This window comes from Tauraco erythrolophus, chromosome 19 (genome assembly GCF_009769465.1).
Source record: "Tauraco erythrolophus isolate bTauEry1 chromosome 19, bTauEry1.pri, whole genome shotgun sequence".
NCBI lineage: Eukaryota > Metazoa > Chordata > Aves > Musophagiformes > Musophagidae > Tauraco > Tauraco erythrolophus.
In genome coordinates, this window is record NC_141483.1 from 13,776,447 (window position 1) to 13,796,046 (window position 19,600).

Genomic DNA, 19,600 nt, shown 5'->3' on the forward strand with positions numbered 1-19,600 from the left:
TACCATAGGAACGAGAGAGGCAAGAAAAAACTGTGGGAGAGAGTCAGCTTCACAGCTTGGAAAAATACATCCAGGTCACGTGTTTAACGGGATCTATAATGAAGGTGACGATCTGTACCTTGGATGCACAGGGATAGGTTTAACCCTGACAAGCAGCAGCAACAGCACAGAATCTCTTTTCCCTTAAACATATCAGATAGCTTCCATGCTTTGGGTGAGTTCGGACTGCTCATTCTGCATGCTTCCAACAGCAGCAAATGCTTGGATTTAGAAATACAGGGTAGAGTTTGACAGTGGTGCTGGTGAGGTTTATAGCCTAGACTTTCTCAGAAGTGAATTTTATAGCCAGAGGTAAAACAGGAAAATTGTTTAAAATAAAAAAAAAAAATAAAAAAAAAAAGAGAAAATAGAGAAAAAAGAGATAAAAGAGAAAAAATAGAAAAAAGATAAAAAAGATAAAAAACATAACAAAGATAAAAAATATAAAAAAGATAAAAAACAGAAAAAAGATAAAACAGAGAAAAAAGAAAAAAGAGAAAAAAGAGAAAAAAGACAAAAAAGAGAAAACAGAGAAAAAAGAGAAAAAAGAGAAAAAAGAGAAAAAAAGGAAAAAGGAAAAAGGAAAAAGGAAAAAGGAAAAAAGGAAAAAGGAAAAAGGAAAAAAAGGAAAAAAAAAGGAAAAAAAAGAAAAAAAAAGAAAAAAAAGGAAAAAAAAGGAAAAAAAAAAGGAAAAAGGAAAAAAAAAAAAAAAGGAAAAAAAAAAAAAGGAAAAAAAAAAAAAAGGAAAAAAAAAAAAGGAAAAAAAAAGGAAAAAAAAGGAAAAAAGAAAAAAAGAAAAAAAGAAAAAGAAAAAAGAAAAAAAAAGAAAAAACAAAACCACCTTACAGTTCCACTTATTTAAATACTCCCTACAAGGTCTGCCATCCAAACGTACAGGAACGTGCAAGATCACAGGATGCAAACCAGGATCCCATCTATTCTATTATTTTAACAGATACAAAACCTGAAAATGAGCTAAAACAAAAGCTGAAAAAAAAAATGGATTTGCAAGTTCAACTAGCCTGTGCTGCTACCAATGTGTGGTTTCCTTAAAGTGAGTTTATTTTCTACAAATTTTTGAAAAAAATATCTTGCATGCCTGCCTGTAACACAAGTGACTAACACAAGTTTTTGTAAGATTTGCCATCTTTAAAAAAATAAAAAAAGATATGCTTCATTTCATTCAACAGTCATTTTTATGACTGTTTTGTTTTCATAAAAAGGACTCTCAGTACTCCCATGTGCCAGTATTACACAGTTAAACCCTGACTGGAATATTAAAAATACTTTTGTGACTCTGGGAGGTAGAAGAACCCCTAAGTCAGAAGCTTACTCAAGCTCTTCAACACACAAGGGCTCCATGGTCTGTTATCTGGGACATTTAAACAAAAGGAAGCCTGATTTACTTTTCCATTTCAGCATCACTAAGATTTTCCAACCACTTCTTCTGTCTGGTCTCGCCTTGACCAATTTCCAACCCAGTTCCCCTGGACTGGATTGAACAGGCTCGCTCACCCACTGAGCGTCGATCCAGATACCTCGGTACGATCCGCTTGCTGATGCGGGAACGTACCTATTTTTAACCACGATTGTTTGCTGACCTGCAGTACTAACCAGTTCCCTTCTTGCTTTTGGCACTAGAGTGTGGATTCAGGATATTGTACAAAAAAAAAAAGCACACGGAATGCTGGGGTCGATCCGTGTGAAGCGCTGCCCTCTGCTTAGTGCCAACTTTAAACCGATAGCGGCACGTGCGCGTGACACACGCGGCACTAAATGGATGCACAACATCCAGCCGGTGTTTCTGCTTTTCCTCATCCTCCTTTTACAGGGAAGGCTCTCTGTCACTGTGACATCCTCCTGCGTCCCAACGGCACTGCTCCAGAGGCCGCAGCACGTCCCTCCCTACAGCCACAGGTCCTGAAAGGAAAATTTTCCCCCTCTTCTCCTTCGTGAAGGCAAAGGCACTGCCCGCACTCCCAAAGGTGCCCTCTCTGCCTACATCACTGCTGATCACAAAACACCCGTTATCAAGCTCATTCCCTGCTCTAATTAGAACAAGGCAACACACAAAATAATTACAACAAAGAAATTAAAAAACTAGACGAGCTTCCAGTTATCCACAGTGTCTCTTACCACTGATGACTAGAGACCACATTCAGCAATAGTCTATGACTAAGATTAAGGGAAAAAAAATAAAATTAAAAAAATCTCACAGAGTGATCCAGATCATGAGAACCACTTCAGTGCTGAAGATTTCCAAGGAAGTACCTTCTATAAATAACTTCTGCTTGACAAATTACGGTCTAATACGTTTTGTCTTTGCACGCCGCCAGAGCCTGGTAGCCCCTCGCTGTTGTAGCATCGGAGCGACTAGTCTGCAAATAATTATTTTGCTTTGGCATTTCCCACAAGCACTGAGCAGGCAGGAACTGCTCACCGAATGGAATCACAGAATCATAGAATGGTTAGGGTTGGAAGGGACCTTAAAGATCCTGCCTTTCCAAAAGGAGGCTGCTGTCCGTACAAACGTGCAGGTTTTTAAAAGCAAACAGTAAACACTGTCAGTCACCCAGAAACTTGGTATTAATTGTGGTGCTGATTTCCCTCGTGTCGTGTCTTCACCTCAGAGCAGTGGAAAACATCCGTCACAAAATGACTTACGGCACTAACGACAATAATAATCAGCCAAAGCTGCTCTTAGCTATCAGCCTCGATTCCAGCTCTCGCTCCATGAGTCAAGAAATTGTTCTCGGCGTGCAGGTGGGAACAGAGATTTGGGATTTAATGCATTACATCTCTGAAAGCTGGGGAACGTCCAGCTGCCGCAGGGCAGCAATAACCAGGCTGGATTTTTATTCCGGTAGGACACCAAAAGCTTCGACACAATGAGATTCCACAGGGAAAATTACTTTATATCAGATGCTTTGCAGTTACTTTGTTTGTGTACAACGTTACAGGATTAGTTTGTAGTGCATAAGAGGTAGTTTCTCAAAGACAGCATCTCAAACACTAAGCAGTTAACTCTAGTTTTACATACTGCTCTCGTTTTACATACTACAGATGGCATTTGTATTGTACAAGTTAGAAAATAAATGCATAGTGGAGGATTGGGAATAAACTGGGTAAGTCATGAATGAAAAACAAAAGCAGAACCAGATTTTCTGTAAGCAAAGCCACTTAAAACTACTTAACACTCCAAGCGTACTTGTAATTAAATCCAAACAGAATTTCTTTATAATAAAGCTTTTAAAATAACCTAGTGCCCTCAGGTGGCAGAACTCTATACTTCCTCCACCAAATTACTTCAAACAATGCCTGGGGTGAAGGATTTGCTTCAATGTCCTTCAGCAATTCAGAAGCAACATTCTGATTTCAACCTTTATGCACATCAAACTAGTATTTAATTTTGACCTAATATCTGCTTTATAAGAGATGATACTGGAGAGATACAGTTTTTAAAAAATGAAAGGTAAATTTAACTACAAAATAACGGTTTAACAGATTTAACACTGAAATACTTACAATTCTTTTTTAAGTTCTTCCACTTTCTTGTTCTCCAGATTTAGAAGCTCTTTTGATTTATTAAGTTCCTCTTCATTTTTCAGGTTGTTTTGCTTAAGCATGTCCAACTTAAAAGAGAAAAAAAAAAAGCCTCATTACGCTAATGCAACTATACAGCTCCCAGGTAGCACTCAGAAAAGATATTCAGAGAAACGGGGGGCCTGAGCTGAGCTATTGCACTTTTTCATCTTTAGTCTTTAAATGAATTTCGTCTGTTTGTACTGAGAAGCATTTATCTAACAAAAAACGTTAAGAGCCTTCCTGCATTTAAATCGAGCAGCAAAAAAGATTCAAAGTCCATTGAAGAGCAGCTTACAGTAATCTGATGTATATACCCTGATATACAAAGGTAAAGCTCCAAAGCATCTCCATTTTAAATGCTATACAACTCAAAGCATTTAAAAAAAAAAAAAAAAATCAACACTTGTTGCTAAAATTAGCTGTTGCCTTCACTTTTACTCCTCTAAGATAACTGATAAAAAGCTCTGCTTTACCATACCTTAATTTCTGAGAAACAGTAGGCTGCGTGTTGTGCTTGCAGCCATAAGAAGTCAGCTCCTTTCAGAGATCTTGTTGCACGGGACAAATTGTGTATCTATTTACTGAGCTTGCATCTACCATGTAAACACCACGAGCTGGCCAACGCTATTCGTTCACGTCCAGCGACACATTATATTACATAACAGATAATCTTCAGCCATTCTCACGGCATCACAGGACCCTGTGGATTTTTTTTTTTTTTTAATCCAGAAAGTGAAGCCCTGCCATTGTTAACGTCACCGCTTTTAATTCTCGAGTCATCAGATCTCGTTGGAAATCATTACTGTTTCAGCACAAGCTGTGGCATTTAGGCTAGCCCAGCTGTTCACCACCCGTTATTACAGGAGCTGCAAAAGATGGAAGAGCCATCAAAAAGGCCACAGGGTGCTCAAGATCTGCAGACAAGATGCCAGTTCAATGTTGGACTACATACTACGGGGCGAAAGAGTGTGAAAGATTAGTGAGGACGTTTTTCCTTCCTTCAAACCCCTAACGTATCACAAAGTGGTGGGAAGGTGCAGACTGAAGAACAGGTCCTTAAAGGAGCTGCTGTACGTGTGGGATTGTGAAGTCCTTTGGGACTGCTGTGCTCAGGTATTTGTGTAAGTGCATAGAGCTCAGCAGAACTTCTACCTCGTCAGACCACAATTCCAATTAACAGAAAAGTGGAAAAAAGAATAAATTATAACATTTCAAGATCAGAAAGCGGATGCCCCATCCCTGGCAGTGTTCAAGGCCAGGTTGGATGGAGCTTTGAGCAACCTGGTGTAGTGGAGGGTGTCCCTGCCCATGGCAGGGGGGTTGGAACTGGATCCTTAAGGTCCCTTCCAACCCAAACCATTCTGTGATTCTATGACGTACAGAGCAAGGAGTGCATTATAGCAGAGAGACGGAGTGACAACTTTCATGGGTTAGGAGTACTGCTACTCAGAGCTTTTCCTTGGAGCGTGAAGTCACATCCCAAACTTACACACCGGGAATCGAAGCACAGCAACTCATCCAAAGCTCTACAGCAAGCCTGATCAAGCCTCAAGTCAAACTCATGTCTCTTGACTCTGTGATCTGCAAAAGCTACTGCCTGTAGCTTCCAGATCTCCCAGCACGTAAGATAATTCTTTTTGTTGCTGCACCAGGATTTAAAGCACAAGACCTTGTTCACTGTGAAGGTGTTTGAAATCACATGCAGAACGCAAAAGCAGACAGGTCATGTGGCTATATAAAGTACATAGATTTTTTTCCATCAATATGTACTTATTTAGTAAGTTTTCACAAGCCAGTCAAGACTGAGCATTGTGAATCCACTCCTGCTGAGGTAATTCTCTAATTCGACCGTTGTTCCTTACGAACTAGGCAAAGCTTTTCATAAAAAAGCATTTAAAGGTGATTACTTCATTCTGTAGCTTCTCGTTTGTCTGTCTAGAGTTCTCCAAAGAGGCCAAAGTTTCAATCTTTTCTTTGTGAATGGCATCCTTCTCTTTGGTCACCTTCTCCACAGTCTGGAAAACATCTTCTGCCATTTTGGCAGCCTATATGTAAAGGGAGGTGGGGAGAAAAAAAAAGAAGTATTACCAAATGGAGCTCTGAAAGCAAAAGATTAACCACACCACTTTATGCACAGCTCCACCGTTTGTCAGCTGCTTTCCAATTAGACAAGGACTTCAACTGAGAATTTATTTGCATTTTGAAGCTGCATAAAGTATAAAAGTAAACGGACACGAAAAGATTCAATTCCATGCAGAAATAGACCATGACCCCATGCTTGTGTTACCACCAAGGAAGCCCATTTCCTCTTTTTTTTAATTCCTGGATTTCTAATTACCACCACTGTGATTGCTCTTAGACTTCTAACCGCTTTAGACAGTAGTAGTTCAATAGATATTCACTTCCAACAGATTGCTCTATTTTCAGAAAATGTGGAATTACAAGAAGCTGTTAAAATTTGAAAAAGAATTAAAAATAAAAGAATTATATAATAAAATCATTAAAGCCAATTATTGCATTATTTCAGTGTTGTTCATTATGCCCTCATAAAAGGAAATTCTTCACAAGAATATTAAGATACCGAGGTAGGCGTAACACATTCCCATAGGATCCCTTGATTCCAATTTGTATTCAATGCGGTTTTACGGGGTTCCAGCCCCACAAATGGAAATTCAAAATACTTTACAGAATTTGTTGGTGGTGAATACAATACACTTCTGTGAATAAAAAGAACACCAGAGATGCCAATGTCTTTAACAGACTGAAAGTTCTATAGTGTAAATTTAAATAGTTCTCTTATGCTGCTTTTCATCCAATTACACTTACGAGACCAGTATATTGGTTTCTATTTCTGAGTAACTCAAATTTGTAGTTTGTTGTAATTTAACACAAAATTGCACAGAGACCTAATCTAAACGGTACCTATTACTGCTCTAGCTTTCAACAGAAGGAGCTGCTCAATTTCTCCTACCAGATTCAGTAAAGAAAACTTCCTTTTATTCACAGTTTAGGTTGTTTTCTTGCAACATTCAGCAACAGCACAGACTTTTGTAATTATTTTTTTTAAATTAAAGTGTCTTTCAGACTTACAAATTGAAAAAACAAAGTAATACATTGAGAGAGACCATAATTCCAGCCTGTTTATACCGAGATGAAGTGCTGATTGTGCAATGGAGTGCAGGAAGGAAACCAGGGGGTTAGTGCCCAGTATTAGTATGACCATACTTGATTGTTTAACTATTGTGTTTCAATACCTCAATTTTTTGTGCTACTGTTTGGGCCTGGAGAGTCTCCATTTCTTTTAGTTTCAAAGCCAGATTGTTCATCTCCTCCTGCAGCATCTGATTTTTGCCCTGAGACACCAGCAATTTGCCTGAGAGGTCACTATTAGTTTGTTCTAAAAGTGCCACTTCCTCCTGCAGTTTATAATAATCCTTGGAGAACTTCTCCTTCTCTTTTAGCATTTCTTCCCTAATGATGAGCAGACTCTTCTGTTCACCAAGCAGGCTGTCCTTTTCCTGAAGTAACTGTATTCTCTCCTTCTCCATCACCTCATGCCTGTGTCGAAGATCATCTAACCTCTCGGAGACACAGCTGTGTAAGTCCTGGAGCTCAGCTTTCGATTCGGACAAGGAAACAAAGTCATTCTTCAGTCGTTCGATACTGGAAGTGAGCTGCTCTGTCTCTGCACAGAGAGTTTCTTTTTCTTTAATTATTTCTGCCAGTTTAGTTTCAGATTTTTCTTTCTCCTCAACTAAAAGTTCTTTCCCAATCAGTAATTCTTTATTTTTCTCTCTCAGCTCTTCTATCTCCTTCTCTAAGAAGCTGATGTTGCTTCGAAGTTCCATACATTCCAATGAAAATGATTCCTTGTCCAGTTTTCTGGCTTCCTTTTCTATGGTTAAGTTTTCTTTCATAATCTCAACCTCTCCATTTAATTTCTGACACTTATCTTGCAATTCAGTCCTCTCTCTGGTCAGCATTTCCCTGTCAGAGGAACAGGTCTGGAATGAAGATGACAGGACCTGCTTGGCGTGTGATACAGCAGCCAGTTCATTTTCTAATGTTCTTTTGGCATCCTGGGCCTCTTTCAGCAGATCTGAAAGGTCACACTTACAGGCTATTAGTTCTTGATTTTCTAAAGACTTCTTACTTAGTTCTTCCTTGAGGGCTTCAATGGAATCTTGGAGTATGGTATTCTCTTGGGCCAGAGCTCTCTTGGCTGAGACGTCCAGTTCACGTTCTCTCTTCATATCAGAAATTGCACTTGCAGAAGACTTGTTTTCATCAAGAAGCTCTAAGTATTTGTTCTCTAACTCATTCTTCTCTTGAAGAAGAGCTTCATTGTGCTTTTCAAATTGCAACGACTTACGAAAAACTGATTCCTTTTCTAAGCTCAGTTCATTTATTTTCTCAGTAAAGACTTTCTCAGCAAGTAAGGCGTCTGCTGTGGCCTTAGCAAGCTTCTCAGTAATCTCCTTATTTTCAGTAAAAAGTTCTTCCCTTTCAGCCAAAAGCCTTCGTTCTGATGAAGACAGAGCCTCTTTCTCTTGAACTAACTGAATACATTCAGAATTGGATTTGTCTCTTGAGGCTTTAATTTCCTCAAGAAGACAAGAGAGACTAGCAAGGGAATCCTTCAACTCCATATTGTCTTTCATCACTTTTGTAAGTTCTTCACGTTTGGTCTCTAGTTCTGTTTGCACCTCTTCCGTTCTCACTTTTAATGCTTGGTTTTCACCAACCGTCTCGTCTAAACTCACACGCAGGTCTTCTACGCTTTTAAGGAGCATCTCCTTCTCCAACTGCAGACTCTGACTTGCCTGCAATAGATTATCAATTTCATTTTTTAAGGCTATCTGTGTATTTTTAAGATCTGAGTGTTTACCTAGGGCTGAATCTCTCTCAGCAGTCAGAGCTGACACTTTTTGTAGTAGCTGTCTTTGATCTCTGGCCAGCGTCTCATGAGAACTTTCCAGTTTCTGAATAACATCATCTTTGTCTTTAACAACTGCATCTTTCTCTTCCAAAAGTTTCTTCTGATAATTTTTCAGTTCTTCCCATTCCTTGATATGTTTCTGACATGCCACATCCATGGCATCTTTTTCAGCCTGAAGTTCTTTCAACTGTTGGAGCAAGGTTGACTCTGAAGACCGGAGAGTATCATTTTCTTGAGTTATCTTCAGAAGGTCTGCCTGTGCTGCCTCTATTTCAGAGAATAATTTGCTTTTCTCAGAAATTAGTGCTACCTTTTCTGTGCTTTCCTGCTGGCTTTTGGCCTCAGCTTCTTCCTTCTGCTTTAGGATTTTTTTATTTTCTGAATTAAGTAGTTCTTTTATTGTCCAAAGTTGTTCTTGGTCTTGTTGCATTAACGAAATCTTTGATTCCAATTCTAGAAGTTTTGATAACAAGGAATCTCTCTCTAATGTTAAAGTATTCCCCTCCTGTGCCAAAGTCTCTTTTTCTGATATCAAACCCCTCATCTTGTCTGACATTACTTCAATCTCTTTTCTGGCTGATGCTAACACAGAGCTTAAGGACTAAAGAAATAAAGTCAGGGAGAAGGGAAAAGAAAAATGAAGTCAAGCAGACAAATGAGAAATGTGGTTTAAGGGCAAACAGAGCTATTGCAATTTTTTTTAAAAAGTGCATACACTGGCACACAGTCTCTGTGCGAACTCAACTGATATTTCATTACAAAACACCCGTCATCCGCAAGAAAACTTTTCAGTGGTTAAATAATCATCATAAAAACCATCATGGTTTGAAGGTTCCTCCATACAAGACTTCGTCTTGTGTTTAAAACTACTCTCAACAAATTCTCTAATTGTAAATTACTCAGAAAGACGACCCACAGAATGATTTAATGAGAATCCAAGTGAATTAAAATGCAGGGAGTTATATTAGATACTGACTTTCAATTCTCAAATTCGACTTCTATAGATAATTCTCCTCATGATTCTGTCCACAATATATTGTCATAACCCGTTTAATTCAAAACGCCACAGCAGTGGTGTATTTAAAGTTAACTCGTGTGCCAATTTATACACTAAATATTTTGCTAAAGCATAAAACAAAGATTGTAGCAAATAACTAATGAGGGATGAAAGCATGCAATAATGTCAAAGAAACAGGAGAAAAAAATTACTAAAAATCAAGCTACATACTAAACAGTTGCACATAATATTAAATCATACTACTGAACGGAATTTCAGGTGTGTAACACTTTTACATGAAATAGTTCACAACATATTTTAAAACTCATGCATTTAAAAACCAAAGAATAACATTTGGCTTCAAGTGATAGTGCTGAGCCAGAGATCTATGAACATAAAATGTTAACATCAAAGAACGGTATTTCACGGATTCTCGTGTAACCTCGGGAAGATCACCACTCAGTCGTGTGTGCTCCTCTTCCCTAGCCCGTACTCATCTACCCTAGAAAAGCTCAAAAAAGTAACACTGCAAAAATCTTACTATGGAAAGGTGAAGCCAGGCAAAAAAACCCCACAGACTCACTGAAAGGGAAAGATTTAAACTTTAAATTATTTGCAGAGTAACAAAAGTATACATACTTCGGCCTGTTCCGCTTGCTTTTTCAGCTCCTCAGCCTGTGTTTCTAACTCCTCATTTTTCTTTTGTGCCATTTTCAGTGCCTCTTCTGCATCCAGCAAGTTCTGCTTAAACCCTTTGATATCTGCATCGTGTTTACTGATCATCTCGGAAGTTTCTTTTTCATACTTTGCCTGAAGATCCTTATACTGATTTTCGCTGGTCTGGATTTGCTTTTTCTGATGGAAGACAAACCAGTTGGAACACAGTCAAAGAAGCAGTGGTACAACATCCTGCACTTACTTAGCTGGTGCTTTTTAAAGTTGTTCTCACCATGTCCGTTAGTTGATCCTGCATATTTTTCAGTTCTGCTTGATGAATCTTGAGAGTTTCTTGCTGACTCTGCTCAGCTTTCTGTGTTGTCTGCTCCACATTTTTCTGAAGCTGAACAGCCTTTTCATTTGCTTTTGTGAGCTCAAGTTGTATTTGCTCCAACTGCCTGGAAAGACCAAATAAAAGAACATTACTTTTTGCTGACAGCAGGACAAGCACAGAAATGAACGACTCTAAATTATGCTGAAGTTCTATATTCTGTCCAAGTATTTAAAAAGAGATTTAATTATTTAACATATAAAGAATGATCTGCTAAACTAAATATACACAAGTGAGACTGAACACTTGCCTGTGTGCAGAGCAACACAGCTGCCAGTTACCTCACCCCTAGTCTGGGTTTTTGCAAAGGTAAAAAACAACTATTCCACATACAATTTTTATTTGAAACAAAATACATTTTCTCTTGCTAGACAAAAACGTGACACAAGTCTTTTATATATCCAAATAAACCAAGCTTATCAGGTAATCAAACAATTCTGAAGCACAATCACAAAACAGTCTAGATTATTAAAAACGTCCTTTACTCTGGGCAATGAGAAGCGTGTTACAAAAGAATTTTAGAACTATAAACGTTAGATGCTCATCAAATCACTCTGAGGAGACTGTTTTGATTAATTTAGTTTGATAGAGTAAGTTCACCTGTCGTATCAATGTGACACTCAGAAGCGTCTTGTTCAGATATTTAGAAAAAGATGAGAAGCTGGGAGTGCAGGAGTAAAGAATTAATGTGAAAATGTTCTGACAAAGACAGAATACCTTTCTTTTAACCGGAGCTCATCATTCATTTTTGTAAGCTGGGCAGAGCTGTCTCCTGAAGACTTCATGATTTCTGCAATATCATTTTCAAGTTTGGATTTCGCTTCAATCAGCTGCTGTTCTCTCTCTTCTCGCTCCTTCAATTTCTTCTCCATCACTGAGCAAGACAAAGGTTAGCAGTCTAGTAAATTTAAAAGAAAGGATATGACCCAGACTAGCTAGAAGATAGTAAAGAACTATAAGCAGAACAATGCTGAGGCTACAGACCTTGCAAATTACCCCTTTAAAATGAAAAATTAAAATTGTTTGACCTTTTAACAGTTAACTGTAGCAGAAGGTTAAGAACTCTTCAGAAATAGTAAAAAAGCAACTAGCAAAGAAGTCTTTCAGAAGTGATTCATGTAACTTCAGGCCATGAGAAGCTGACAGGAGTTCTACCCGTGCCAGAGAGTGATCAAGCAATACATTAAGAGAGGTAGGCACATCTTACAGGCAAGACAACTCACCAGCTTTTTAGTAGGAGCAGCAGAAAACAATCAATGCAAGTGACACGAAGCTACAGTGAAAAAATTACTCAGTCCAGGAGCAGGCACTGCCACCAAGGGCAAGAGCAGCCCTTGGGATGACTTCTACAGCCCAACAGTGCCTTGAAAGGCTTGCTTACAGGGGACATAGTCATTTGTAATTTCTTTCTACATTCATTTTAAATTGAGATGTACAACTACAAAGATACAGCAAGACCCCCTCCTGTCAGGCAGGAAGGACAATACAACCAGACTGAAGCACAGTCTTTGTGATGTCCTTGAAAAGAAAAGACTACTTATGGACAAGGCTTCTGTGAGTTAACTCTCTCACGTTTGTAATGCTCCAGTCTGGTCCCCAAGTCTTTGTCTGGGACCTGACCATCTCCACAACATGATTTTGTTGCAACTGTCAAACACGAATTTAACTCTTGATTTGGAATACACTCAGCCAGGAGTCTTCTGCCTTGCTGCACCGTTTCCTCAACTATCACCACCTCGCCGGGCCACTATACACAGTGCCACAAATCTGTCTTCTGCCTAGAGAAAAAGGCTCCTTTCGAAGGCACATGCATTTGTGAAAGCGTTACGTACGACGACGTGGCGACCTGAGCAGGGGGCATACGAAAGCGCAAAGCTGATGCGTTTTTCAGAACATTCCATTTTATTACTTCCTTACCAGTCAAACTAGACTTCAGCTGTTCCAGTTCTGAAGACATGAGTGCAAACTGCTCTTCTTTTTGGTTTAGTTTTTTTATTGTTTCTATGCAAGTAAAATTTTGAAAACAAAGTTAGTAACTACTTAGATGCAGACAATTCCACCTACTTGCAAGGTACGTTACTCTTAAGAGAGGCTGCAAGTAATCCTGTCCTCTCCACAGCTGCTGAAACTGCTGTACTGCCAGATGTAAATTTGAAAGCACACAGAAAAAAAACCTTTATTTTGCAGCGTTTATTTTCTGCAGCTTTTTAGCTCCTTAGTTTAGCAGCAGACATACCTTGCATAGTTTGTTGAACGCTTTCTGCTTCATCAGCTGCACTAGTAAACTTTTCTTTCTGAAAAATGGATAAAAACCTAAGATAAGATTTGGTAATAGCAGTATAATTCAACCACTGAATTTGTATTAGGTATTTTCAAAGTACAAAATAGAACAGTCTTCACTCCCATCATAAATAGATCTGAAATTTCTGAATTAAGAGTTTAACACAGATACATTCAGCAACACGAAGCAAGATTTCCCCTTGCCTTGGTTGCAAGCAAGTCCCTCAACTTCCAGAATAACTTCTCCATCAGCTACCACAGCAACGGAACTGCAGCCACAGAGTCCAGGGGAGGAAGTTTGATTTCTGGGCTTCTCAATGCCAACAGCTACCCATACTGCTCGTAGGCTGCACAGCAGACACCTGCAACCTGCAATCATCTCATACCAGCGTTTTCCAGCTTTACCAGCAGGAAAAGCTGCTGGACTGTGAAGAAAAGGGAGGCTGTGATGAAGGTAAGATGCAAGACTCTTCCATCAACTTCAAATATTTACTATTTTGGGACAGTAAAACCTAAAAGCATGTCTTTTTGTTACTAATTCTGCTGTAATTTCTCAGGAGAATCCCACTCAACTACGGATGCTTGCAAATTTAATTCAACTTGCAAAATGAGCAACTGGTGAAAAATGTCTTCAAAAGCCATTTGTAAGACATGTACAGCAAGCATTAATTTGTACAACAGTTACAATAAAGAGGCACGTGCTCCCTACTGAGTAGTCTGAATTTAAACCACATGCTGCTTCTGATTTGGTTTAATTTTTTAGCTGAAATCCATAAACAGCTGAGTCCTATTTAGACAAAACACCTGACGACACAGAACTCCGGTGAAATGCTCTTTCCATTCTGGAATGGATCCTATTAGTCATGTACCCTTGTCTTCTTTTCATGAGCAAAACAGCTTTGAAAGACTTTGCTCAGAGTTGATCCACAGATTTCAATTACACTCTCACCATGAAAACCAAAATCCAAAGGACAAAGTCAAAATTCTTGGGTATTACTCACCAAAACTTGAAGCTCCTTTTCCAAAGAATCTTTAACTTGATTTACTGCACTCAAGTTTTTCTCAAGGTCAAGAAGCTTTTGCTCTTTGCCCTGCAGTTCTTTGGCCAGATTACTAGCCTAACAAAGTTGATGAAATGGAGTAAAATAAAATTACAAACATGAATGAAAAAAAAGCTGAAAGAAATAACTACAATATTAAAATCACTGTAAGATGAAAACAAAACAAAACAAAACAAACCACAACCAAAAACTGAAGGAAAAAAAAAGTGATGTGTTAACTGAATGAAGCTGATTTCCACTGATGACTACATACATCACAGTACTAGTTGCATCTTGGAATATATTTGAAATCATTAAAATTTAGTTCTCTTGGAATTAATGGTGAAAACATTATTTAATGGCAGACATTTTTTAGTACATTCAAAATTTCAAAACGAATTCACAGGATCAGATGAATTAGTAGTTTTGGTTGTTTATTGTTTAAATTTTTTTAACTGATCGATTTAGCATTTATTTTCCAACTGGCTATTCAGACCAATGCAGATACAGGGATGTAATTTTTCAAAAGGCTCTGTACCACACGCAGGGGGTAGTGCAGAAACCCAGTGTGACCTCAAAAATAGCATCAAAAGTCTGTAGAAATCTCATATTTTGGAACCATCTGTGAAGGGTTAGGAAAGCTCTTTCCAGTTACTTTCCCACTACTCTTACAGTTAGAGCTGTAGCTTGTCAGGTCATGTCATGCAGAGATTGGGGATGTGAGGGAACCCCTAAAACGAAATGACACCTTAGCACTTTTATTCCTAGTTGCAGTGGCCAACAACAAGTACTGAATGGCATGCTATCATCTTTAAATTAAAGAGACATTTCATCCAAACCCAAGAAAAATCTCGGTAAGGTGTACCACATTGCAGTTTATGCTTCAAAAATGCTGTGAAATAGTGTCTAACAGCATCACTGCATAGACCTTTGTCTTAAAGAAAAGTTCCACCAGGATCTTTTTTGCTTTCTCCTGTTGTTAACAGCCTCTTCCATCGTCTTGTTTGATGAGAGGCAAGGTAGCCGAGGCACAGAGGAAACGTTTCCCCATTGAGCCCCAAGTCACTTTTTATCTGAGTGTCTCTACCATCAAAGGTTAAAAACTTGTATATTAAGACAGGTGGATTCTTCTCCCAGATAAGCCAAACCAACTTGTCCATAACTCAAAGCTTTCAGCAGAGGCACGCCAAAGCTTGCAGCAAGAATATGCAGAAAGAATTTTTCTTCTTTTGCTTTGTGGTGCAGACTGAGCACTAGAAACCTGTTCAGAGACATGACCCAGCTAACGCTTTCTCTAAACCTCCTCAGATGGCACTACAATAGGCACTCAATAAAACTTGTTTTTTTCTGTGATGAGTTTGCTATAACAGATTAGAACAGTACAAATGTAAAATAAAAACAAAGTAAAAATAAAAGGATGGATGTTGATACAAACCTTGCTACTTCCATCAACCTTTTCAGTCTCTAAATCCTGAATTTGTTTCTCAGCTGCCTCAAGCTGCTTGCTAAGTTTCTGGATTTCCAATTTACCTTCAGAATTGGCTTTCTGAAGTGCAGCAAGGTCCAAAAGCTTTTCTTCAGCAGCTTTGATCTGTGGTGTAAGACTATCAATAACTTTGGTTTGTTCATTGTACTTGGCTTGCAGTACCTCTAGCTCCTTTACCTTTATTTCAGCTTCCTGTAATTTGTTTAAAGTGTCTTCCATTTCTACTAGATGCTGATCTTCCACACTTTCCAGTTTGGTCTTCAGGCTTTCCAGGTTTTGTTCTTTCTCCTCTGTGACTGCCAACAGTTTTGCTTTCAGTGATTCAATCTCTTTTAAATAATGAGATTTTTCATTTTCCTGCTTCAGTTTTAAATTTGACATTTCATTTTCATAATCTAATTTAATCTTCTCAATCTGAGTCTTTAACTCTGCAAACTCTGCTGTCTGAGCCCCTACACCTTTGCTGAAAGAAACTTTTAGTTCTTCCATTGCTTGCTGGTGGGAGGCAATTGCAGATTCCAGCTTCGATTTCCACAGCTCTATCACATCTGAATTCTCCTTGTTGGCATGATCCAGCTTAGTTTTCAAGGATTCATTTTCTTTTGCCATTCTCTCATTTGAAGCTGAAAGCGATTTGATCTCTTTCTGCAACGCTTCTTCACTAACTCCAAACTTCTCTTTCAGTGAATTCATCTCATTCTGATGTTCTTTGCTAACTGCTGCCATTCTTTCTTGCAAAGAACTTATCTCTTGTAACAACGAAAGAGAAGTGTCCACATCATCAACGTGTTTGTTAGACTCTAATCTCCCTCGAAGCTCAGCTACTTCCTTCACCCGCAATGCCAGATCTCTTTCTAGTTCCATGATGCGAGATTTTTCTGATACCGTGGCCACCTACGATTAACAGCATTTTAAGAAAAGAAGAAAGAATTACATGAGACATGTTTAATACGAAGACACATAGGCCTTACTGAACAGAAACCACCGAGTGTTGCAAGCCAACGTCATTAGTGTAAACTTACCTGCATTTTGGATCAGAATACCTCTGAGTTTCTTTGTCAACTCCTATTTCTACAGAAATTCTACAGAAACCCTAAGTCAGAGCAAATGCTGCTTTCATATGGAAGGCTGCGAAACAAGACCAACTGTTGTTTCACTTATGTATAAATTATTGCTTTAAAAAAGGAAAAATTTCCACACCTTTGTATTACATGCATAGTATATTCTCTCTAAAGGTTTAATTTAGTTAAATTCATTTTTCTGAAGTTACCTAGAAACAACAACTTGCTAAATAACTTACAAACTATGCTTATGTCTATTATCAAAATGTTTCTCAGAACCATTTTAAAGCCGACTGGAAAAGAATGGAGAACTCTGATGTCTTTATTTGTTGAAATAATTGCTTCCAAAGTAATCTCATGCCAGCAATGAGACTGTCAGAGAAGAACACGAACACATTTTTAACCTACAAATCCTTTGAAACTCCTTCTGGTTGTTCTCTCTGAAAAAGTGTCCTCACATTACTTGAGCTTTGCACTGACCACTGAAGCAGTCTGTGGTATGGAAAAGCATGCAAAGCTACCACAAGTATTTCTAATTAGGAAGCTACTGTTTCAACCTCCTTATCATACCAACATCTTGAAAAAGATACTACTTACCTGCAATTGCTCTTTATTACAGAATACGTTCTTGGTTTTATAACATTCATCCTACCTCGACTTCAAGAAAAGCCACATGGGTAGGCATGAATCAATCTCTCTCTCTCCCCCCTCCACTCCATCCTTAAAAACTGACATCATCTGAACTTCTGGCTTGGGACGAGGTATGTTCAGTGATATTCTGACAGGCAACAGTTATTACTAATGCTACTGGGATTTCCAGGAAAAGATTATGTCATGAGCGGAAAAAAAAAAAAAAAACAAGCAAAAAGCCACTGCAAACCACGATTTAGCAAAGTAGTACAACAACTATTTAAGACCTCAGAAACCAAACCTCAAATACTAAGTTTGTGTTAAAAACACTGGCATGGTTGATCTTACTTTTTTTAGAGTTGATGAACTTTGCTACTTCTAAAAATGAACCACTGAACATTCCTTTGTGTCAATTCACAATCCCATCTGCTACTTTTGACTGAAGTATTAATTTTGCAGTTTGAAGACATCTTACCTGAATTCTTCTGAAGAAATGAGTATACATATACAGGCATACACACACGTACAGCACTGAAGCTCAAAATTAATGCTAATTTTTAAAGTGTACCAGCTGTATCTATAGCAGGTGCTGATCATGGCAGGAGCAAGGATCTGTTTCAGCATGTGTTATACCTAGCAGACTGTGTCATCAGAAATCTTCCACAACACAAATCAGTCTTGTTATTTAAATAGTGAAAACCATTACCCTAGTGTCTTCTAACTCCCTCTGGAGTTTGTCAGCTTTGGTCTTTTCAAAGAGCAGGCTCTGTTCAAGCTCCTTAATGCGGGCATGCTCCAGTTTGGTCTGCGTCTGTTAGTAAAAAGGGAAAGGAAGAGAACACAACGGTGCCACCATCACATGCCAGCACAAGAGGAGGGAGCCACATGCAGGCCGTGCTGCCAGAATCTTCTACCAATGATGAGCAGAGAAGATGCAGTGGATAAAAATGAACAGGGAAATGCTATGGATGAGAAAGATGGACTGAAAGTGTAAATGGACTGACGTGTAAAAAAAAATAAAATGTAAAAATAAAAATAAAACCAAATCACAAACGAAGAAATATGAACAAAAAAGTTTCATGCAGCCAAGTAGAAGTTATTTATCAGTACATGAAGTTTTCAGCACAAATTAGAATAGTTATGTAAAAAATATAAATGTGTATATATAGCTATACCTGCTCTAACAGGATGATAAGCCCCTTTCCTTGTCATCCCACTAATGTTTTTTCTGTAATGTGTCAGGCTTATTTTATAAATGTTTTAGTTATTAACCAGGGGACAAAAATTTACCACTGAAGCTCATGTAACAAAACAAAACTTTTAAACTTTTTTTTTTTTTTAAATAATAGCTTTATTTCAAGTCTCAGCCATAAAAGTCCTTTTGGCCAAGACCTGGGAACATTAAGGTTCATTTGTCACTACGGGATGAATTATTTGAATAGAAACAGAAAGAGAATGGTTGTCTATAACCGCAGAACCCTCCTAGTTTTTCCCCTTCGTCTTCTTTCAGGAAGGAAGCAAGCAACAAGTAAGATTCTCCAAAACCAGGTAAAAAAGTCAATCAATCTGGTTGCTCTATAGTTACTGAAGTCTAAATACTTTGAACACGATGTGGAAGTAAGGGAACAAAAATGTAAAATCTTTGTAATTCTAACAGGTTCCTAAAGAGGAGCAGGAAGTAGATGAAACTAAGTGAGCAGGAACCTCCTGCCTGCTGCTTACAAAGAGGTAGAATTTTTAGAAAGAACATAGAATATTGGATATTCTGGCTTGACACCCAGATACTCGCAGAGGCCTGCAAGAGGGCTGGATGTTTGAGAGATGCAGGTGAAGTCCAGCAGCTAGTTCAGATCCCATCAGAAGTGGGGAAAGGAGAAGTGGGGGGAAAAGAAAAAGAAAAAAAGAAATATAAAGAGGTAAGAACCAGGTGCCATGCTTATTTCTGAAGCACCAAGATCCAAGTATTGTGTCAATCTTGACAGGCCACTGTTCATTTAAATTTCCTAAACAATCCAAATTAAAAGGATTATGAAAATCTATTGTTGCTTCAGTGTCTTTTCCAAAAAGAGCAGCTTTTCAGGGTTTGTCCACAGTAAAGTGGATGCCCAGAAGAAGACTGAATGAAGTTGAAGATGTGTTTATCAACCGAAGAAGTTGCATCCATCAGTCTTGAGGAAAGTTCTCCTTGCAGCTTAGCGGCTGCAGTTAATTTACTGTGGAACAAAGTAACACAGTGACCCCCAAACCCTGTGAATTACCATTATCAGAAGAGAGTCCTGCAGCTCAACAGCTGCCCACTGAATTCTGGATTGGAAGAATCCGAAAAGGCAGGAAGACGCGTGAATAATTCCAAAGTCACACTGCTGCCAAAGCCACAGCGCAGCAGTGTCTGCACAGCTGGCAGGACACTGCTGCTTCTCTGATCTTTGCAATATGATATTTAAAAATCCCTACAGAACTGTGTTATTTATGGAGTGACAAGCTGATCAGTACTG

General features: G+C 38.5%; 1 protein-coding gene across 2 annotated transcripts in view; it reads right to left on the bottom strand.

Moving 5' to 3' along the window:
* CLIP1 (CAP-Gly domain containing linker protein 1) overlaps positions 1–19,600 on the bottom strand; it is a 60,033-nt gene that overhangs the window by 14,942 nt on the left and 25,491 nt on the right. For both annotated transcript variants that reach the window (XM_086623312.1, XM_086623313.1), the window contains exons 9-19: positions 17,812–17,916; positions 15,364–16,308; positions 13,890–14,006; positions 12,845–12,902; positions 12,526–12,609; positions 11,326–11,482; positions 10,510–10,675; positions 10,200–10,415; positions 6,879–9,164; positions 5,532–5,669; positions 3,565–3,671 (exon numbers count right to left, since the gene is read on the bottom strand). In XM_086623312.1, the coding sequence (XP_086479438.1) occupies positions 3,565–3,671; positions 5,532–5,669; positions 6,879–9,164; positions 10,200–10,415; positions 10,510–10,675; positions 11,326–11,482; positions 12,526–12,609; positions 12,845–12,902; positions 13,890–14,006; positions 15,364–16,308; positions 17,812–17,916 (4,379 nt within the window). The remainder of the gene's footprint in view (positions 1–3,564; positions 3,672–5,531; positions 5,670–6,878; positions 9,165–10,199; positions 10,416–10,509; positions 10,676–11,325; positions 11,483–12,525; positions 12,610–12,844; positions 12,903–13,889; positions 14,007–15,363; positions 16,309–17,811; positions 17,917–19,600) is intronic.